General features: G+C 36.0%; 1 protein-coding gene across 2 annotated transcripts in view; it reads right to left on the minus strand.

Moving 5' to 3' along the window:
- Window positions 1-24,811, minus strand: part of LOC126411755 (transcriptional coactivator YAP1) — a 364,629-nt gene that overhangs the window by 14,795 nt on the left and 325,023 nt on the right. The window contains exons 4-6 of one of the 2 annotated variants that reach the window (XM_050081388.1): window positions 23,358-23,435; window positions 14,429-14,601; window positions 5,955-6,150 (exon numbers count right to left, since the gene is read on the minus strand). In XM_050081388.1, coding sequence (XP_049937345.1) covers window positions 5,955-6,150; window positions 14,429-14,601; window positions 23,358-23,435 — 447 coding nt within the window. The remainder of the gene's footprint in view (window positions 1-5,954; window positions 6,151-14,428; window positions 14,602-23,357; window positions 23,436-24,811) is intronic. The other variant, XM_050081389.1, reaches the window with a different exon arrangement.

The following is a 24,811-nucleotide window of genomic DNA, read 5'->3' on the forward strand; positions in this document are numbered from 1 at the left end:
GGTACAACATTCGAAAGAAGTAACAACAGATTTGTGAACATAAGGCTCAGTTTCCCTAGTGCATATAACTCATATGAAACCTAAATAAATTGGTATAGACAGTCAATGAACAATTTTAGTTCCTATTATCCATAGTGTGGTGATTCTGCAGAAACACTATCAGTGACTGTGAAAAATGCAACTACTATATAAACTACAATTGCTGCACTAAATGAAGGCTAATAACGCCGTTAGGAGGCAATTATTTAGCAATAATTTCATGGCCAATAAATCATGTTTTTGTTCTTGTTGTTTTCAGTCCATCGACTCATTTGACGCACCTCTCCAAGCAACTTGATCCTCTGCAAGCCCCTTCATCTCTAAACAGCAAAAATCCTTTTTCTCTCACTACAATTTTTACCATCTCATTTCTTTCCATTACTAAAATGACAATTCTGTGGTATCTCTCAATGTTTCCTATCAAGTGATACCTACTATCAGGCAACTGGGCACTAAATATATTTTATCTCATTAATAGCCCATATATAACTAATATTCAAGCATTGTTCTGTAGCACCACATTCCAAAACTTTCACTTCCAAACAAAGTTCCGCTTCAGACACACATCTTCAGGAAATGTTTTCTAACACCTACAGTTGATGTCTGAAGCTAGCAAATTTTTCTTATTCCAGAATACTTTTCTGTTGATCCGTCTGCATTTTGTATCCTCTCTGCTTGAGCTTTCATCAGTTATTTTGCAGCCTAAATAGCAAAATTCATCAACTACTATTAGTGTCTCATTAATTAATCTTATCCCCTCAACATTACCTTATTTAATTCTTCTGTGTTCCAGTATCCCTGTGTTACTTCTGTTGATATTCGTAGCATAATCTCTTTTCAATACTCAATCTGCTCTACTGAACTGATTTTTTGTGCTATCTCCAAAATAATTATAATTGTCATCAGGTAAGCTTCAGAATTTTTTTTCTTATCTGTCAACTTAAATTCCCTTTTGAAATTTATCCTTGGTATCCTTCACAGCTTGCACAACATACAAATGAATAACATCAGGGGTAGGCTACAGCCCAGTCTCACTCCTTTGTTAAGTAATGCCACTGTTTCATGGCATTTGACTCTTTTAACTTCATTCTGGTTTCTGTTCAAGCGTTGTTGTTTATGTGTGTTTACATACGTAAATGTGTGTAAGTATATAAATAGACTGTCAAACTTTGCTGACCTACAAAATTCATTTTATATACGTAGCATACCCCGATGTTACGGGGGAAAAAGGGAAGACAGGCATTAAGGAAGACAGGCATTAAGGAAGACAGGCATTAAGGAAGACAGGCATTAAGGAAGACAGGCATTAAGGAAGACAGGCATTAAGGAAGACAGGCATTAAGGAAGACAGGCAGTAAGGAAGACAGGCAGTAAGGAAGACAGGCAGTAAGGAAGACAGGCAGTAAGGAAGACAGGCAGTAAGGAAGACAGGCAGTAAGGAAGACAGGCAGTAAGGAAGACAGGCAGTAAGGAAGACAGGCAGTAAGGAAGACAGGCAGTAAGGAAGACAGGCATTAAGGAAGACAGGCATTAAGGAAGACAGGCATTAAGGAAGACAAGAAATAGGGATGAAGACAGTGGCAGTGGTACAGATAAAGAGGATAAAGTGTCAATGGGGGAAAAAGGAGGCAATGGGGGAGATACACGTATAGAAAGTGATGGTGAGGAGGAAAGGGACATTCTGAGCATCAAGCCTTCACTACGAAGAGAGACTGAGTAAAAGATTTAAAATGTTCTGTGTTAAAACAATGCAAATTTGTTTACAGGCAGAAATTTTTGATGAGGAAGGTGAAATGAAGATTGAGGCAGCTGGTTCCTCACATGCCTTTAAATGGGTGCATATTTGCCTTTTTCGTGCTTTGACAGGAGTAATTTTTATCTGGTTTGATTAGATTACACTCTGTGCAAACTTTACCAAATGGCTTCTCCTTTCATTCCATTTCTTACCCGATGTTATCCTACTGTTTTCCCTGCTCTTCCTTTACCCACTGTTGAATTCCAGTCCCCCACAACAATTGAATTTCAGTCTCCCTTAATGATATGAATAATTTCTTTCAGTGCGATATAAACTTTTCCTACTGTGATGGCAGTTGGTTTAATCTCTATCTTAGCTACAATAATACATTCGTTTTGCTGTTCGTAATAGCTCATCTACATTCTTCTTCCCTCAATACACCATTAGACCAAATAAATCATTATAGGTGTTACAAAACAACTTTTTTTCTGAAACTTCCACAATATATGTACACAGGTGTTTGGGAAGACCTTTTATTCCATGAGAACCACTTCCAGCACACAGACAACATCCACTTGGGTTCCTTGAAATATCAGTTAATGTCATATTTTACTCTAGGTACAGAAAGTAAGCAGATGGGGATGTGGCCTTACCACAAATGTAAAGACACATCATTACCTACCATGTTAATGGATTAACACTGAATGAGCCCCAAAGCCCTCTGCATATACAAGCACTGCTCATGTGGTGCAGTAGTGTGCAATTTCTTCTCTGGAACTTCAACAAGTATGGGTTTTCACCCTTCTACTTCCAGCAAAATTGGTGGCCGGAGAACACAAATTACCAATAACATTATAACAACAAGAGTTTGGCAAGAATGAGGTGGGTGGTAGGGGTGAAACGGTCAGTGGTATTACATCATATGAACAATAAGAGAGGAGTGTGTGTGCAAATGTACAATATTGCAGTCACTAAAAAAGTGTTTACTATGATTTGGAACTAGTAAAGTGCAGGTGGTATCAATTTTGTGGTCATTCCTGTTCTATATCCACACTGATTCTCTGCAAACCATTGGAAGTGCATGGCAGAGGATACTTTTCAATGTACCACATGTTAGAATTTTGTACCCATTCTACTCATGTATGGAGTGTAGGAAAAGTAACAGCTTAAATGCCTCCCGTATGCATTAATTAGTTTAATCTTGTCTACACAGTCCCTATGGGAGCAATAAATATGGGGCTACAGTACATTTCTAAGATTTCTCACATAACAGTTCTCAGAACTTTGTAAGTTAGCTGTCATGTGATAGTGATGTGTATTTTCAAGTGTCTGCCAGTTCAAGTTTTTCAAGATTTCTGTGACACACTCCTGTGAGTCAAACAAATTTGTGATCATTTGTGCTGCCCTTATTTCTGTATGTTCAATACTTTCAGTTAGTTTGATTTGATATAGATCCCACACACTTGAGTAATATCTTAAGATGATGCCTATGAGGGTTCTGTAAGCACTCTCCTTTGTAAACTGTTTGCACTTTTCCAATATGCTACCAGTGAAAAAAAGTCTGTCACTGGGTTTACAATTTGAGAATCTTTGCACCACATCTAAACCTTATAAAGATTTGAATTTTTATCTGTACAGGTTTCTTCATACAAACTTCATAACTGCATCATCTGCAAGAAGTCTCAAGTTACTATCAGTATTTCTTGCCAGTTCAGTATTATACACCAGGAATAGCAAGAGCCCAACTGCATTATTTTTTCATTCTAGCTAACAAAGAGGTCCTCCTTACCAAGAAATCTTCATTCCAGTCACAAATTTTGTTTGATCATATAGTATCATACTTACAATAATAAACATTGGAGTGGTATTTATATAAATGCTTTACAGAAGTCAAGAAATACCGCATCCACTTCAGTGCCTTCTTCCATGGCTTTGAGGATGTTGTGCATGGAGGGGGGGAGTTACATTTACATGACAAATGCTTTCAGAATCAATTCTGGGTGGCATGGAGGACATAATTCTTTATAAGATACAGCATGATGTTTGCTCTTCTAATATGTATGTATTGTAAAATTGTACAGCAGATGGACATCACTAAAATCTAACATTAATTTTCTGGATCACTTCTGTTAGTTTTTCTTACAAATACTAGGCACAGTTTCTTTTTTTTCCCATCGAAGAGATCTACTGCTTACTATAGTTAAAAATCTGGCTAGTTCAGCTCCAAATGCTGCACAGAATATGTCAGGGATACAGTAGGAGCCTCAAGCCTTGTTACATTTTCGTGTTTCCAGCTGTTTCTCAATGTTCCTGACACACATCTATATCATTAAACTTTGGGGTAATGCAAGAATTAAACACGGCCATACTCCTGGATTTTCAATGATAAAGATACATTTCAAAATGGCGTTTAGTATTTCTGATTTTCTTTTCTACTGTTAATTTTGATTTGTTGTTATTCATGAGTGTCTTGATAGTGACCTTTTACATAGTATCTGGATTTCTTTTGATTTTGTGAGAAATCTTTCAGTAAGATTAACTACGGTAGTCATTTAATGCCTTATGACACACTTCCCTTTTTTGCAGCCAAATGTGTTTCATGCAACATTTCTCTAACTATATGCCTAGGCTTTATTTTACACCTAATGAGCAGTAGATACTGTTTCTTTAGAAATTTCTGTAATTGAAGCTGAATATCATTGACAGACTCCTCTTTGTGAACTGTTCTATTAGGTACATATGTACCCATATTGGACAAATATTCTTTCAAACATTTTTCTCATTTCTTTACATCCTCTTCCCCAGAGATAAATGTTTCAAAGTCCCCACTGAGACACGACACTGCTACCTCTTTGTTCAGTTTTCTGAACATATAAATATTCTTGTTTTAGATGCTCTTTTCATTCTGGTAATCATTGTTGCCATAACTGCCCACTTTCATTGCATACGCTCTCATATAGCTCAGGTATATTTGTTACCATTAAAGCTAATACATTTGCACCTGAAGTGGGCTTAAGTACCATGTTCTCTAAGTAGCGTTCAGGACAAGCAGTTAGTATTGTTTTGCAGATGTTTTTTCATGCCTACTCCTTACAGAATCATGGTTTAATTCCTTAGGTAAATAATATTGCATTGGAACTGTGAATTCAGATTGCAAATCTCACAGACATCACCCATATAAGGGAAAAGCAAGAATGAAAAAGTATAATTTAATATGTTATGTAAACAAATATTTCCTCGAGAATAATCTAGGCCTATTATGAATGCAGAGAACATATGCATTATACTGTTCCTTGTAAATAATTAGCTATTTTAACAAAAGTCTGGATCAAGCAAACACTTACATGTTCTCAGATGGTAGCATTGACAGGCATATGGCATGCAATATGTAAAATCTGTTTAGAATTAATTATAGGTAGTAATCTAAAGAGGAAAATGTACAGACCAGTAAATACAGATGCTTCAGCACTGACATTTTCTTATGAACCAGAGACAAATATTTTGAGAAAGAAAGTTCCTTGTTCATGTTGCATTTAGTTCCTGATCATTTTAAATTTTAGAGCTTTGACTTTTGCAAAATTAGCTGTTTGTGTTCTCTATTATGGCTTACTTGCATTACTATTTATATATGTTGTTTATCAATAAAAATAATCAGTTTTTGAAAATATAATGGAACTGGATAAAGAGGTAAGAGTTCAGAAAAACTGCCCAGAACCCCAGGTCAGGGCAGACTTATAGGACAGGGTGAGAAGGAAAGACTCTATCCCTTTTCTTAAACCTCACCAGTCATTTCCCTTCACCTGCCTTCCTTCCCCTTTTGCTAGAAGAAGCCACTGACTCCTAAACCTAGCATACTGTAATACCTTTTATATGTTGTTTCTCCTGCAGTCACTTGATGGATAAATTTTGTTATCTATCAAACTACGTGATTTATACATGTCTGAATATCTACGATCAATGTACAAACTTCAAATCTTCAAAGTAATTATTTGCCACTGTAATTACATTCAGAGTGGGGAACAAGAAATACTTACAAAACTGTCCTTTCATTATTAGAAATTTTTGTGCAATATGAAATAATGATACAATTATAGCTGTGCTATAAACATCAATTCAAACTTCACAGGTACAACCTGCTTTTAATGGGAACAGATAAGAGTAGGTCCTCAGAGTAACTTACCACTAACTCCATCCATATTGTCATCCATATTGGTGAGAAAGTCTTCTGGTGTGTGTGGCAATGAATAGCTTGTACCCATACCAAGTCCACTATCTGCAGATTCTTGTCGTGAGTGATCTGTCAGCCCTGACAGGAATGGATCCATCCCAGCTGATGTGGCCAAATCTGTTGTTGGTTGCCTCATCATGAGCTCTTGCTGAAACAGGACACAAGAAATTCAGTGTGAGTGAGTACAGTGGAACTTTGACTTTACACTCTCAGATTTTACATTTTTTGCAATTCTACACCATTAATTCATAACCCCTGTGAAAAACCCATAAGATAAATGCTAAAAACTCCCCAGTTTTACATTTATATTTCTTCCTAGTATGGCTTACTTTGATTCTCAGTCCTTACTCAACGTCTTGCTTGACTTTGTCTCGATTTCTTCCTATTGACATTTGATTTGACTGAATGAGTTATGAGTGGCATAAAGGACAGGTGGTTTGTGTCATGGGTGCTTTGTGGAGAGAGGAGATGTGAGAGATGACACTCTGACGTAAAACCATGATTGGTTTTGCCAACACAACTTGTAATATTTAGCTTCACCTCACCATTATGATACAACTATGACACGATTCTGATACAATTATGATACAACTAGCTTACAGTCAATGATGTGCTCCAGACCGAGCCAATACATAACAAAGTGACCCAGCTACTAACTTATCTTGTGTCACTTGTAACTCAGTCTTCTTTTTTGGCATGTATTTCTGATATACTATATTAAGCAACGATATCAATCATCAACTTTTTAAATTCAAGCACTGTCTCTCGAAGAATATGCTCTGTCATAATCGATGAAATGTCACCCATTTCCAGCTAGTAAATTGTTATTGGCTGGCAACCTGTTAAGTCACCCAATAGCCAGTGCAGCTACCACACCACACTAACAGACATAAAATGAGCTTGCCTGCTGGATGTGTGGAGGAGGAGTGGCCCTTCAGTGATGGGAGTGCAGGTAGGGCTGTGAAGCACTTAAAATATACTTTTCATGCAAATGATGTGCTTCAACAGAGATGTCACATGGAAATAGAACAAGGGCTTTGTGATACATTTCACAAAGACTTTTATGTTCAAATTTGACATGATACAATTGCAACAACTACATACATTACTCATGTATATACTTTGCACTGCACACACCACACACTATAGATCATGAAGAATGGCAGCAGTGATAAGAGCGCAGCACCTGAGATTTGTTTCAAATTTACATTTTACACAGTGTACAGAAATTCACTGAGGAACCTTCTAATAAGGTTGTAACATCAAGTGGGGAAGTAAACTCATTTTTCCTGTCTCTGTTTCTCTCATCAAGCTTAAAATAACACTTTAATGGTGGTGAGTATATGAAGTGTAGCTCATAAGAAAGCATTAAACAATAACACCTATGGTGACAAAGTGTGTCATTGAGCAGAAGTCCGCATTTATGCTTATGGTTTGACCACTTAGCTGCTGCAATATTTTTGGTTTAATTTAACATGTTCATCAATTTCTGCTTTTTTCTGGGTGAGCACAAAGGATGACATCTCAAAAATGCGTGTTTTTAACATATAATTCGTGTTTGTAGCATGTCAAAAAACAGCCATCACACTGTACTCCGATAACAATTTCAATTTTTCAATGAGCCTTTATTTGCTGTTACACATCTGTGATTTTTCTTTTTATTAAGAACTGATGAAATTCATTACAACAAATTATTGTATAAACATTGTATTGCACACCTAATTTTCTTCACTCAGATTTTATACAAAGTATTGGAGAGGACAGTGAATTTTAATCATATGTGTTAATTACAAGTGTTTTTGCTCATATTTTCCTCAATTCTGCATTTTCCTCAATTTTGTTTTTTTAAGTCTAGACCACATGAAAACTTAAAGCAGGGCTTTTTCACTGTATATGTATACCTTACCCTCCAATCAAAAAGGAACCGGCATAATCCGTATCTCTTCAGGCAAGGGATTACCTCCACAGTCTCTTATGTTATTGAATTTACCATATGTTAAAATTCAGGAGTAAGTGAGAAACACATTTTTTTGTTTTCTCCAAAACAATTTCTGCCCTGAGATACAGGCCTTCAAACATGACACTGCGAACACCTTCTGAAAATGCAAATTTTGGAAAAAATTTTAAAATGCTGTATCTCTGGAACAGTTCTAGATGTTTTGTTAGAGTTCTCTTTATTTGAAAGATAATTGCTTTATGATTACAATGGTATCCTCCATCATTTGGATTTGCAGCTCCTTGTGTTTACCATGTTTGCAGCTAAAATTTTAGGATGTGAAGTCCACCAGTTATGCAACACACCATTTTTCCAAGTACCCAAACATGTGTCATCACCACTGTGCCATCATTAGTGGGTTTCCATTTTATTTAATCTGCAATGTGAACATTTTTACTAAATGATACAAATTTATGTGGATATTTAGTTCAAACAATAGTTCGTTTCTCTTTATTAATACCCTTACACTTTGTGTGCATAATTTTTCAGGAACACTTGTGCATTATTTAATACAGGTAGCTTGTCATCTGTTTGGTTACAGATGACAAGCTACCTGTAATAAATAATATAAGAATACAGTAACACACTGTCAGGAATTTTTCACAAACATCAATTCAGCTGTTGAATATTGTGCATCCTACAGTGAAAAGGTGCAAGTTTTAACTATTATTCCAGAGACATTTCCAAAGAAAACAGTTTTGAACCATGTTCCATCAGTATCAAAGTACACGGTAGACATATCAAAAAATGTAAGGTCTGTAAAAGGCGTCTTTGGAAGACCAGATCCCTATTATGGTCATCCTATAGAAGCAGCTCAAGTTCAAATAGTGCAGTCATTTTATCTGGAAGATAAAAGGGACTGTTCTCACTGGAGTGCCAAAAAAAAAAAAAAAAAAGACCCTATAAGTGTAACAGTTGAAGGTCAGAAAGTTGTGAAAGTGAAGAGGTTCTTGACATGCAGAATTAAAGAAACTTTTGCACTTTATAAGAGCAACTAAACAACTTCACATACTGGAAGATCAAAATTTTATGCACTATGACCTAAGTGGGTAGTTCCAAACCCACCCAGAGATGTCTGTTTATGTGTGTACTGTGCGAAGTTTGAACTTGGTGTGGTAATTTTGAAGAACTTACTGAGCATGTGACATATGACACCTTGGTTGGGCGTGTGAAGTCATTAGTGGTCTGTGACGTAAAGTGAGAGACTTGTTTATTTCAAGAAAATGGTGACTGCACTGGAAAGGGAGGAATGTCTTTACAGATGCTTGGCCTGGAAGACAAAGCAGATAACTCTGCAGAAATTACATATGCGACATGGGAGGAAAATAAACTAACTAAGAAAACCATCGCCTTTGACAGTTTCATTGATTACCTTGGTAAATGGTCAGTGAAAGTGGTAACACACTAGTATCTGAAGAAATTGCAACAACAACACATTGCAGAAGTGAAAGGGTGTGCACAGACTGAATAACTATATTTAGTGTTTCACTGTGATTTTACTGAGAACTGGTCCATAATTCTCCCACAAGTAGTACAAGGGTATCATTCACTGGAGTAATGACCAGGTTCCAATTTTAACAGGAGTGACTTATTTTCAAAACAAGACCACAAGTGTTGCAGCTATAAGTGATAGCACAGGACATAACAGCACATGCTTTGCTAGCAATGCACAAAATTCTTCGACTGCAAACAGAGGCAGAGAAGATGATTGTTATTTCTGATAGTGCTCCTAGTTATTTTAAAAATCTTTACCAGCTGTTTGAATTGAGTAAGTCACTTGTGCCAGCTGACAAGGTATACAGTGCTACAGGTCATGGGAAGGGGCCTTGTGATGGTGTAGGAGGCCTGCTGAAACACCATGCTACAAAACATAATCTTTCCAGACCAAATACAGCTGCGATTCACAATGCTGAGGATTTTACAAGAGTCATGAAATCTTACACATCCACAGCCCTAATTCTTTTGTCCAAAGAGGAAATCGAAGTATTCCGGGAGCAGAAAAAAGAAGAATGGTCCAAGCAAACTACTCCTGTGAAAGGAAGTCACAAGACACATTCTTGGGCTCAAAAGTGATGGGCGAACTCATATTGCACACACTTTAAGGAGCAAGAAAGATGAAATTACATTTGTTTGGTCAACACCTCAGAAGCAGCAAGACAATATTCAGATTCACAACCTGAGTGTGTGTATGGCTGTGACTCATGGATTGCAGAAATTATAGACACCAGTTATGAGTTAAATGAAACTTTAGTGAACTTTATGCTACCACATGGACCAGCTATTGGATACTGGTTTCCAGCTGAAGAACAGCAACAATGCCATCAGTGCTCACTTCCTGTTCACTATGTTTTGAAGATTGTAAGTGCTCCAGTTCTCATTGGTTCAACAGGAAGACATCACTCTATATCAAAGGAAGATACTGAAGCAGTAGAACACATTTTCTGTTCACTGACTGGTTAATTTCAGTACAAAACAGAGTGCACAAAAGTTGTATAAATTGAAAACTTTAGGTCCTTCGACCTTTCACATACATTTTGGAACCATTTAAAATGCTTGAAAAATTATTCAATTACTCACCTTCAAAACTAAAATTATGTTAAATAAGGTTAGGTTTTGATTTTTATGAGCCTTTTGTGTGTTAATGTTGTAATAAAACAGCTTTTACGTATGCCAAAAATTTCAATTGTTTATAAAACCTGTTCAACCCAAAAGTGGCAGCTCTCCTTTTCATGGACTGTAGAACTATATGGTACTAATCAACAGTAAAAAAAAAAAAAAAAAAAAAAAAAAAAAAAAAAAAAAAAAAAAAAAAAAAAAAAAAAAAATCAAAATTTTATGGACTGGCATTTTTGAAAAAAAGTTTTTCTCCATAATTATAAAAAAGTTCAGAACACTATAGAAAAAGAACTTTGACAGATAAGTCCAAATGGAGGATTTCTTTGTAATCATAAAGCAATTATCTTTCAAATAAAAGAAACCCCAAAAAAATATTTAGAACTGTTCCAGAGATCGAGCATTTTAAAAAATGTTCCAAAATTCAAATCTTCAAAATGGCATGCGCAGTGTCATCTTTGGAGGGCTGTATCTTGGAGCAGAAATTTTTTTTGGAGAATATAAAAATATACGTGTTCCTTACTTAGTCATTCATTTTAACACATACTAAATTCAATAACATCTGAGACTATGAAGGTAAGATTTTTTCCTAGCCAGCCTGAATTGATATGGACTATGCCAACCACTCATTAATGAATTGCACCCTGTGGAATTATTTATTTAGTGAGATAGTTCTAATTACCTAAATTAATAATTATTTTAGATTAACCTTATCATTAATATTCAGAATTACCACATCTGTTTGAAAATAAGGCAAATTGTTATTGTTTTCAGTGAATTATCATGCATACAGCCTAAATAAATAAATGTGTGTCATCACTAAGCGTGCAACATATAATAAAACTTGTCACTAAATGTTATTTGAATACATATGACTTTGAACTTTATTTGGACATTTTGAATATCAGATATTTGGCTTCTTGATGAAGGATATAAGTCTGGTTCAGGTCATAGTCACTAGCTCTAAGCAAGCAAGCTTGAACTGAAAGGCATACCTGGGAAGCATAAAGTACAAAGATTTATTTCTAGCAAAGCAAATGCAGGTTACTTATCTATTTTTGAGTTAACAAGAAATCTAGTGAACATAAGGGCAGTACATTTGATTCTGTCTTGATATATCTGATAGGTATTATATGCTTGTTAATATAATAGGCATAAAGCATAAAAACATTGACTATGCTGATACAGCCCATCCACTTCAGTCCATGACATCATCAAAATAGCATACCCCAACCACTCATCGAAATCCAAAATGTATGAAGTACATGTCTCACCAATGCACAATCTTTTCTTTAAACCTAATGCAGACCTGGTGTAAGGCTACAGATTAATGTGTTATCACAACTTACATTCCAAAAAATAACATAGAAGTAAAATGAAATATTGTCAGTGTTATGTTATATCTTCACTTACATATAGATGATATCACATGCTACAACAACATTACATCACAAGTCAGAGCCAATATTTGATATCTGTTGGCTCAACCCACCTTAAATCATAAAAGTACAGAACAAGGAAGTAAGAATATCTGGAAATTGTCAAATGACCATTGAAATCTGTGAGAAATGAGGAAATATGGAGCAAGGACATGTAAATAATTCATCATTGAAGTCTGTGGGTTACTTCTTAGCCCACGTGATTATTCATGGAAGTTGAATTTCTGACTGCACAAGTTGTGAAACTGAGATAAATATGATACCATTACTGTAATAAACACCAGAAATGCATTGCACATTTTATAGTATTGTTGTGAGTACACATTTTTGCAGTTCGAGCCATTTCTTATTCTTTATATTGTATTTTTAGATGGTGAGTTATAAAAATAAGATGTATGGACAGATTCAGACTGGAAGATGATGAGGAGCGTGACATTTTGAGTGAAAGTGAGGAGGAAAAAGGGCTTGCGGGACAAAATTTTCCACCTGTGTCTCCTCTCTAGTCTAATACACAACAGGAAGGTGAGGAAGACTATGCTGATGAAGATATGCCTCTATTGGCTTTGTCTACCTTTCAGTCGTGTGATGGCATGAAATGGAGCATGTTCCCACCACCCACTTCTAGAACAGATCTCACATTTTGACTCATCCACCATGCCCAATAGGTTTGGCATAAAGATGCTACAACAACTCTTGTACAATTTCTGCTATTTTTCGATGGTGATGTATGGAACATTCTCATTTATTCGACAAACATTTACATTGACACCATAAACAGCAACTATCAAAGAGACACAGATGCATCTCATACTGACCTGACAGAAATCAAAGGTACTTACAGGAATTTATTCATAATTTGAACTTCCTCTGAATGGCGAAGAAATCTAAAGGACTTTTGGGATAATTCGAAAGGTACTGGCACTGAATTAGTATATACAACTATGTCAGAGAGTAGATTCCAAGTCCTACTGCAAGCTCTCCATTTTCATTATTTAAGAGACAGGCAGGCTCAGCAAGCAAACAACCAACTGGCTGTAATATGCCAAATTACAAACAGAAATATTGCACTCCAAGTGAAAATCTTACGACTGATGAGCAGTTAGGCCCTTTCAAGGAATGCTGTGGTTGCATGATGTATGTGCCAAACAAACCGGCAATGTCCTGTATAAAGATTATGGTGGTGGACACCAATTATCCATATGCCTATAATTTTGAGATTTACAAAGGCATGCCACCAGAAGGACCATTTAGAGAATCAAATGAAGTGCCTTATACCACCCATCATATTCTGAGTGCATTATACGGCCTGGGATGCAATATATCTGGTTCACTAGTGTCCTACATGCAAAGAACTGTTGATTCAAAAGATTGTGATTGTAGGAGCACTAAGAAAGAATAAACCAGATACCTGAATTGTTCGAAATAACATAAAACCGAGAAATCAACTAATCCATTTTCAGGTTTCAACCTGATTGCACACTAGTCAGTGATATGCAAAGGCAAGATTTGCTGTTTTCTACATTTCACAATGATGACAACGCCAATGGGGCTAGTAGTAATGCTAGAAAACCAGAAATCATCACATTTTATAACCAAACAGTGTGTGGTGTCGATATTTTTGTCAAAATGTGTAGACAATACGAGGTTGCTTGAAACAGCCATCAATGGTTTCTCACACTGTTTTACAATTTTGTCAATATGGTAGGCATAAATGGTCTTGTGACATATAAGATGAGCAACTCTGAAACGAAAGTCATCTGCCGTCACTGCCTACAAGAAGTAGGATTCGAGCTTGCAAGACCTTCTATTGTGTGTTGAGTATCGCAGCAAAACATACTCAGAGCTATCAAACTGAAATGCAGACTACTTCTTGGACTTCCAGAACAATCAATGTACACTGTTACACTTACTCACAGAGGAGTTGTCTGTTGTTTTCTTTGTAGTTGAGCTCGTAATCGCAGCAGATGTACGAGACGCATTTGTAGCGATCATCAGGCTGTCTTGTGACCTGAATGTACGCCAATTGAATATAGATGATTGTGAAAAAAATCAGAAATCGGGACACTAATAAGTATTCTCTTTAAAGTTAAAATTATGTGAACATCATCAAAACCGGTGCTTGAACATTGATTTTTGAAGAGTTTGTTACTTCTTTGTTTACAATAGTTAAAAAGTTAAATTTCAGTAATTGTATGTGTAAAGGTGATAAAATAAAGATATTTCATATTTATACAAGGTATTCTCTTTAAATTATGTCCTAATCTGTAAATAACATAATTTCTCGTTGAGCTACTTATGTAGCCTGCACTTGCGCTCAAGTAGTGTTAATGGGCACATGCTGTCTAGTGTTAAAATTGTGAAATATGACATGATAATACCTGTCTGAAAATCTCCTGCTGCCTCAGTTTCAAACGTTCCCTTTCCATCTGCAGTGACTGTAATCTGAGCTTTTGCTGGCAAGCTTGCAGAGACTGAGAAGTGAGCGGCTGAATCCAACTGGCACCATGCTGTGGCAAAATACTCCCCACTGGTGACCTCTGGAGCTGCATAGCTGTGAAAATTATACAGATTCAGTCATTCACTCAAAGTGTTATCTGTAGATGCCATAGAATGAGATACAAAAAGAAAATATCCTCAAAATTTGAGATTTTCTAATATAATGCAAAACACTGTGTCTTTAGCAAAGAAAGAAGAGTGTTTATTATTAAAAGTCAGCCTTTAATCATTTTTTTTTTTTCAGTTTTCCTGAATGCCAACATTAGTACTCCAGCACTTCATCAATTAACATAATAGCCTTTGTTTTATCATTTTTACTATATAGCAAGCATGGACAGTCTGCTGCAAATGATGTAGGCAAAGTCTCATTACTACTTCATCAGCATTATAGCATACTAACAAAAGCAGTTTTAGATTTATCTATGTACTAGAACATATATGTGGTTATGCACTTTTCCTTCATCACAAATATTGTTCAATGTTCTGAGAAAGTGTACATATTTTACAACCAGATGTTAGCTAGGCCACATGGTAGGGACGTTTTTCCTTCTTTTTCACATTTGAGAAGTGCTTATCAACTGACAAAATGAGAGCTTAGAATAAGTCAGATAATTTAATGATCAAAATCAAATAATTCTTGTTGCAATCTGAATACGTTATTAATTTATTTATCCTGGCAACATTATGACTGTATCATTTCATTTCAGCACATATAATTTAATTTAAAATTATAGCTACAGAAGAAAATTAGAATAGCAGAAATTAGAACAATGAATATCAGTTAGGCATGCACATTTAGACTGTGTTCCAAGCCAGCAACAAACATTAGAGAGGGAGAGAAAGTTGAATAAAGTACTACACAAGTAATGAAGAGATGGAAAAATGTGTGTCCGAGAAGTGAAAAGAGAAAGAAGTGTATCCAGGAGAAGAACTGATATTATACTTCATTGTTTGACAGAGAAAAAAGGTCATACATGCTGATTTGTGAGGGAATAGTTATCAGGATACCAAAAAGAAGTCCTTAAGTTTTTTTCTTAACAGTAGCAGAACATTGTGTAGTTGAAGTGCTGGGCAGCATTTTCCACGGGAAGAGACAGCAGTGACTAAGGAGTTTTGAAATGTTTTTCTTTTTTGGAAGGCCACATCCAGGATATTAGGTAAGCTGCATTTTGTGTCATAAAAGTGATGAGATGAGAGGTACTTAATTTTTAATGCAAAGTACTGGGGTGCATACTCAGTCCAATTTTAAATTGCTAATAATAATAATAATAATAATAATAATAATAATAACCAACAATATCAGCTTTACAGACACTTTAGTGCAGATGATCTCTTTTTATACTGTTCATATGAAACTAATTACTTCACAGATGGTAATACACTGATTGCTGATCCACAACTATTCCTCTCTCATGCCATTTCACTTTTAAAATTTTATCTGCAATAATTATTTACAATTACAAAACTAATAGAGAGAGGAGAAAAGCGCACAGCCGTAAAAAAAAAAAAAAAAACCACGGTTTTTCCTAATTCAAAAAGAAAAACAAATGCTTTCTTCAGTTATTGTCTCTGGGGTTAATGAGAACTACTCATTGTTGCTTGACAATGAACTAAAGTGAGATTGGGTGTTATTGCTGGTATGAAAAAACCACCGACTCTTTTGTTAGATTGTAGAAATAGAGTGAAAGTGGCAGTAGATAGAACATTAGATACACAACACGACACAAAAGAGTACGCAACCAAACCCCAACTGTAGCCTATAGTTTTAGCAGGCTTCCTGCTCAATTTTCATTCAAGTGAAAACCAAAAGGTGAAGGCAGAGAGAACAGAGAAAGGTTCTACTCAAATTTAAGTAGTTATATTAGGACTAGAGTCACAGAGAGTATAATAAGAGTACAGAACTGAATAAAAAATGTAACAGTTAACTTTTATTATACACCAACCACCAACAGCTGTTTAAGTATCAGCTGTGAATGTAATAGCACACAATTATTACTGGCACTACTAATTTGTTTATGGCACTAAAGCATCATAGGCAGATAATTACAACATTTCTTGAGTGTGTGAATTCTATTCGCATTGAAAGGTGAGAGCACCAGATAACACTAGCCCCACACACAAAAACGTTTATTATTTCCCTAGCAATGAGATCTTTTTGCACAGTTTTGTGCTGTAACCATCATTTCACATGTTGAATGGAGGCATCTTGTTGAGTGGAGGCATAGAAATATTGTTGCAAAGATCAGCTGTTTGTTGTGAAACATAATACCTGTCTCAATTTCATCATAACTGCTTTCAGGAAGGGCCAGTTCTAAGACATTTTTCCACATAAGCCACTTACCATTTGGCACCTCCTATCCCTCCCCCCATTCTCCCCTCCCCCCCCCCCCCACACACACACACTTTGACACATCGGTTTCTATTACTAATTTTTATATGCACCATATGCAGATATTATACTTTGGTGCCCTTCTAGCTTGGCAGTCCAAGTAACCAGTACCAATAGTGATACGTCCTGTATGGAAATCTCTCAGCTTGGCACCCCAAGCAGCAGATTATATCATTTGGGCCTTGAACTGGCTCTGCTTCCAGGTTTACAATGTGAAAGCTAACTTTCGCAGTCTAGCACTCAGAGTCAATAAATGTAAAAACTAAAATAAAATATAGAAGTCTATCGAAGCACTGAAGTCAACTCCTTTCTCCACATTTACAACTGTTATTGGAATAGTTGACTTGTTTTGAAAATTATTACTCAAGACAACTAGTAAGAATGTCCTGAGCTGTGTGTGCCTACACCCAAAATCATGATTGGCCAAAAGAACAATGGAACTCCATACACCTCAAACCTTGCTGTGAGTGACATTTTCCTGTTTTATTGTGTGAAATCAGGACCCACTTTTATTTTCAATGCTGGGTGAATCAGCCTGATTTTTAGAGGAATGAAAATGTAAGTCAGAAACAGAAACATATTTCAGTTGTACTACTTTATTTCTGTTTAATCATCATCGTGTATAGAGCCATCATGTTCTCAAAGCTGAAAGTGATGGACATAATGTGACAGCAACAATTTACAGTATTTTAGTACCTACCTTCAGGGGCACAACGCTTAAGACAGCTAACAGACACACATAAAAGTAAAAAGTTATGACACTAACACAGCTTTTGGAACTATTGCTTCCTTTCTCGAAGAGGAGGGAGACATAGGTTGGTAAAAGTTGTCAAAGAAGAGTGGGTCACATGGACTCCAGGGTAAGAGTGACCCAAATTCCCACTACAGGTGACTTCCTATCATTCTGCATTCCGAGTGACCTACCATTCCTTTTCAACCTTCCTCTCTCCTCCCCATGGGAGGGACTAATAGATCCATAAGCAAGGATAGTTTATCACTTTTATACCTGCAATTCTGTCTCATAACTTGTTTTCTCAACAGATTTTTCCTTTGATACATTTAAAACACTTTCCATATTATAAACCTCATTCCTAATTTTGTCCTCAAAACTATATGGTCTCTAGGGAAGTACGACAGTGACATTTTCTTTAAGTTAACAGGATTGGTATTTGTTTCAAGTGCTGCATTTCTTCCATAATTAATATTTTTCTATCACTGACAAGAGATTCTTTCCAATCAGACTCTCTTCCTTTCCATATGGCAGCAGTTTCCAGACACTGAGATGAAAAGGTAAATTGTAACACCTTTACTTGCTAAAAGACATTTACACATCAACATATCATTTACTCGTAGATTACTAAAGCAGATGAAAAGTATTAAGTAAATATAAGCTTTGGAACAGTTAACTAGTTGCTTATGCAGCTGATACAATCAACCAAATATATTTCCAAATTTATTTAAATGTGTAAAACTTTTCATAACAATGTTTTTCAATAAAACTCAATAAAAAGGCAAAAAATCCACTATAAAAATATAACATCTGGAAATACAAGAAAATGCTTTAGAAACTTGATTAGAAAAAAGTGGAAGAAACAAAGATGCAGATATAAGCTATCAAAAGAGGACCACAAATTTTTAAATGTTACCTTATTGGAAAAATGTGTGTTTAGCAAAGTAAATACACCACCTTTACTGACAAAACAGTTCACTGACACAGTTTCAGTACATTTCATGATGACAACAAAAAACATTCAATTTTGTTGAGATGAAAAGAGCAGTCCAACTATTCCCATAGATAGTGTACAATTAGTTTTCATCATGATGACAATTGCTAATGACAGGGAACAAGAGGGTGGTCAGTATTTTCTAATTCATGGATCACACTTGCTTTGCTTCTTAGCTGATTTCCTGCTGAATTTTTGTTTTGTTTGTAATAATATAGGTAAGTAGCAACTATTCACTGTAGCTACAAAACTGTTGCCCTGCTTTCTTTTGTACAATATGGCTTTGCAGCAAATTTTATTACAATAAATTTAGTCTGTGTAAGCACAAATAAAGCATAGGAGCATTAACTCCTTCTTTTTGTTAATATACCTTAACACATTCCACATCCCTGAAAGTTCTCCTCCTGAGAAGAATCCAAGAAATATTTGTTATAAAGACTCTAGCATACGACCACTAACATTAGGACTATAGCCCCAGCAACACATTCCAGGAGTCAAGCTCCAAGCTCCCATAATCTGGCTGTCTAACTCATCTATGCAAAATCTTGGACATTTATTGTACTAACACCAATCTAAAAAATATCCAAAAAACCACTGAAGAAGGCTTAGTAATTTTCACCAGTTTGTATATTAAGAAATTCATATCAAATTTAAACCAGTGAATTCCTATTTCAAGTTTAAGCAGGTCAAGTTTCTTTCATTTCTTATCTACATATACCACCTGTAACTCCTATTCTGTACTTTCCATGGGATGACTAGTCTCATATATTCAGCTACCACTGGTCTGCTGAAGTGGCCCATTCTAAAACCATCTGCATGCTCCCTACATCTTGTCCAAAATTTCCAACATGATTGTCCTATATATTTTTCACTTCACATGATTCACATTGTATTTTGTAAACAACAACCTGTACAAATTTACTTCTCCTGTTGCCAACTTCATGCTCTGAACTATTTCTTATTAAGTATTTTGCTGTGAATGCCACCTGGACATTATATGGCTGAGAAATGTTTGAGCTCCTGTGAAATTTTTGCAAAATATGGTATAGTGGCGATCTTCTTTCCCTTGCTATTTCTGCTTCTTCTTGGTCCTATTGGTAAGATGTTTTACCATCTTCACATTGTACCCATTATTTATTGCTATCAGTCTAATAATATTTAGGTCATTTACCCTATCTGCTACACTCACTGGAACAGTACTGACTATTTGTTAAGCTTCTAAATGCTGCTTCTTTACAAATTTTTGGGTGATGGGACTGGTTGGGAAACATAAAAAACATAAAACCTGTTTCACTTCCTTCTTCAATGGTTTTTTGGATCTTTTTAAAGGTTGGCATCAGCGTGATAAATATGAATGAATTTGGTAAGATGACACTCCACATGCTTTATAATATTTTTGGAATGTCATGGAATGGCTGATAGCTCACTACCACTTTTACTTTCATTGTGGTGACAAGCTCAAAACAGTTCAACATAAGCAATTTGGTGTTTTCAGCTATACTTCACATTAATCTTTATTTATACACAACAGAGGAAACCATTTTCATGAACCAAATCCTGAGTCCCTCAGATACTAAATCCCTCAGATGTTTCCACATTTTATTGCATTGTGCATTATGTGGAAGATTTTCTAAGTTTCATTGTTTCCTATTATGGATAAATGTTTCACTATAATCAATTCACTTATTTCTGAGCAATGGAGATACCTGCAAAAACCAATACACATGTTGCAAGATGCACTGTGGTAGGGGTATGTCTCAAATGTTGAGAACACAAGTCAGAGACATAACAAAGAACATATAACATCCGATTCTTCAGTAGGGCCTATACTACATGTACTGCCTATTACTGAATCTTTGAGGTAAGTAGTGTTACTAATAACACAATCGTTGAGTTTGATGCACTGAATAAGACTGGTTTATGTGGTTTTATCTTTTTTATGATGAAAGGGCCAAGTCAAGACACACTAAGAACTGTGCACAATCAGTGAAACAGAGTATTTCAAATTATTCTGACCACATTAGCTGAGAGGATACTGACAAGTCTCTACAAGACACAAAAGAGTTCTCCTTTGTTAAAATACAGCACACCCAGCTGACACACCCACTACAACCATGTAAGGGGAATGATAAATCTGAATTATTATGGATATTTTTGTGTGTTACAGTTAACATGTATTTTTCCTCCCTATAAAGTGTATTTGTGGCGAATTTACTTTGAAGTTCCCCAGTAAAAAGCTCTTAAACAATTTTAAGCAGTTCTTCTGGAGATAATGAAGTTGTTCCAACATCCACTTATGTAAACTGTCTTTGATTACATATTAACTGACCAACCAATCACACTAGGCCTGTTTGTTCTCTTCTGTGCACATTTGGTATGAGTAAAATGCTTTGGGATAATATGGATTCTAATCACTTCACTAATAAATTTCGCATCTGCTTATACATCTACATGGCTACTCTGCAAATCACACTTAAGTCTCTGGCAGAGGGATCATAGAACCACCTTCACACTAATTCTCTATTATTACACTCTCCATCAGTGGGCTGAAAAACAAACACCTAAATCTTTCCATGTGAGCTCGGATTGCCCTTATTTTATTATGATGATCATTTCTCCCTATGTAGTTTGGAGTCAACAAAATAGTTTCATTCTGAGGAGAAAGTTGGTGATTGAAATTTGGTGAGAAGATCCTGCCACAACGGGGAAACTCCTTTATTTTAATGATGTACACCCAAAATCCTGTATCATGTCCATAACACACTCTCCCCTGTTTCCTGATAATACAAACTGTGCTGCCCTTCTCTGAACTTTTTTGGTATTCTCCATTAATCTTATCTGGTATGGATCCCACACTGTACAGCACTACGCCAAGCGAGGAATGACAAGCACAGTATAGGCAGTCTCTTCAGTAGAGCTGCCTATGTGTACTGCCAATAAAACACAGTCTTTGATTCGCCTTCCCAACAATTTGTATGTGTTATTTCGAACTTAAGTTGTTTGTAACCATCATTCCTAGGTATTTAGTTGAATTTACAGCCTTTAGGTTTGATTGATTTATTGTGTAACCAAAGTTTAATGGATTTCTTTTAGCACTCATGTGGATGACCTCACACTTTTCATTATTCAAGATCAAGTGTCAATTTTTGCACTATTCAAACTAAATCGTTTTGCAATTTGTTTTGATCTTCTAATGACTTTACTGCATGATAAACATCAGCATCATCTGCAAATAACCAGAAACAGCTGCTTAGTTTGTCTCCTAAATCTTTTATAAAGATAAGAAACAGTAGGCGATCCATAACACTACCCTGGGGGATGCCAGTAATCCCTTCTGTTTTCTCAATGACTTCCATCAAAAATTACAAATTGCGACCTCTCTGACAGGAAATCACAAATCCAGTCACATAACTGAGACAATATTCTATAAGAACACAATTTGATTACAAGTCATTTGTGAGGAATTGTGTCAAAAGCCTTCTGGAAATCTAGAAATACAGGGTCAATATGAAATCCCTTCTTGATAGCTTTAAGTCTAATGAGTGAACATTCATATTCAACTTAATAAATAATTTAATATGGTTATAGCAATTTAACCCACAACAGAAGTGGCAAAAAAAGTATAAAGCTCTACCTCTATTGAGAGCAAAGACAGCACGGAGAGTAGTGGAGTAATGGCGTCAACTGCACATTCATGCTTAAGGGTAATAGAACAGTAACTAAAGATTGGTTGCCTTTAATACATCATGTTAAGATTCTTGAAAGAATCTATTAGTAGTGGTTCAAGATGGGTGGGTAAGATATCTTGTTACAGTATGTGTCCATCAGAACACTAACATTTTTAGAAGGTACTGGAACAAGATATTTTTGAACATCACTCTCAGCACAAATGTTGTCAGATGTGGTTTCTTCCTCTCCATACAAGCAAAAGAAGCTATTTATTGTTATCATTCTTGAGTCCCAGGAGGGTTGTGCCTAATGTTTAGCACTCTTGAGACTGTCCATAAGAAAGCAAAATGTGGTAATTCCACAAGAATTGTTTGACATGCAGCACTGTATAAGAAGATAGGAAGGTACATATTCAAAAGGCCAAAACTTTGCAATACTTGTTCAAAGATGTCTAAGTTGTCCTTGCACGATGAAGTTTCCACATGTAAACATGAAACCTTTGTGCACATTACCAGCTTAAATGTGATAAATATGTTTTCTGTAATTGCTTCTTTTTACACTGTTTCAACAACAGTTCCCTCAATGTGCAGGATGGTTCCATTATTCCATTCAGCATTGAAGATAATTTACATACCATAGAGTCATTATCTCAGAAGTAGTTATTAGTCATGCTTGGAATCTTGTTCATTATGCAGACACAAGACACTTCATTTAACTGTCAGTCACTCTTAATTAACAGCTGAGAGGTCACTTTTAATTGTGGTCTGAAAGCAAGAATGCTACAAGTGTGAGATATTCTTCATTTTCAACACTGTCTCCATAAATCTCCTTCCATGAATGAGAAGTTAATATAATCCGAATAAGGATGAGGAAATAGTTTTCATAACTGAGAAGACCCTGATGGAAGATTCCCCTGGCAGATAAGGCACAAAAAGTTAGCTGAGAACAAATAACATATGTACAGTCCCCACAACATCCTCAAACATGAGCTTCATGCAGGAGTATTGGAGCCTCTAATGGGCTACGTACTGTTAGCTGCCAACAGTCTGAGCACACGCATGCGTTGAACGAGGGGTGGAATGGTTGTGCTGGACCACAAAGCTGTTGCTGAAACCAAGATAACATATTCTACTGAGCATACATAAATAATAAAAACAAAATGATTATGACCCTCAGACCTGATAAGCACTGCTCCTCCATACTGCTCATCCACACAATTAAGACTGAAAGAATATCAGAGTTGAGGAAGATTCAACATGGAAGCACTGATTAAAAAAAACTGTCAATCTTATTTTAGGTCTAATGCCTTTGTTCAAACTAAATCTTTTCTGTGTCATTTTCTACTCAGCCAATAAATGTACACAAATACTGACCACAAATCAGTGGCATTATATGCTATATTGGGGAAACTGAATAAGTAATACATTTCTGTATGTTTAGTCTGCATTATATTTTCCTTGTATCTTTTGTACAAGTAATTTTTCAGTGTCTTTAACACAATATGGCTTTAGATATTTTTTCCATGAGCCATGCTAAGGCTTGAAAATTTAAATGGAACATGGTCAGTTAGCAAAGTTCTAACGCCAAGAGGTTTTCTGAAAGAAAGGGGTCAATACTCTCAAAATCACTTTGAGAAAGGATAGTTCTGTATAATGTTATGAATAGTATTTACATACCAAACATTACCTTTTCCTGTTTTCCATGTACTACTAAGGTACTGAAATACTCCCTGCTGACATTCTCAGTTGTCACTCGCATAAAATGTGTATTAATTATTCTTATGGACAGTGTTAGTCTTCCAGCCATTTCTATTTTTAGTTAACTTCATTCATTGTACATATTCTGCTATGGATTTTCTCATACTCTGCTATATACAGAATTAAAGCTTCATTTTAAACCCCCTTAAAATTAAATTAAATTTGTATTATGTGCACAGAAATGTGGCAACAGTGAATATAAATACTTATGTCAATGTAATTTAGACATGACGTGAATTCAGAAATGACAGCAGTGAAATATTTCCTGCTACTTGGCTCAGTTAATGACATAATAATGGTACAATACTTTCCCTGTCACTGTGGCAGAGACCCCATTCCAGAAGTCCTGCAGGATCTCCAGTCTCTCCTAAAATCCTTAGGTCCATCCCAGAACCTCTCCCCAGAGTCTCTTTCTCTTTCTCCTCACCCCTACTACTCCACACATTCCTACCTTCTACATGCCTCCTAATGTCCATAAATCCAACCACCCAAAACACCCCATTGTGGCCAGTTACTACACCCCCACTGAGAGAATCTTCGACCTATCTATGTAGCAACCTATCCTCCTATATAAAAGATACCAATCATTTCCTCCACCGACTCTTCACAGTTTCTGTTCCTTTACCACATGCTGCCCTGCTCATCACTACTGATGCCACCTCCCTTTACACTAACATTCCTAATGCTCATGGCCTAGCCCGTATTTAACATTATCTTCCCCAATGC

The sequence above is a fragment of the Schistocerca serialis genome, chromosome 1 (assembly GCF_023864345.2).
Source record: "Schistocerca serialis cubense isolate TAMUIC-IGC-003099 chromosome 1, iqSchSeri2.2, whole genome shotgun sequence".
NCBI classification, from domain to species: Eukaryota; Metazoa; Arthropoda; class Insecta; order Orthoptera; family Acrididae; genus Schistocerca; species Schistocerca serialis.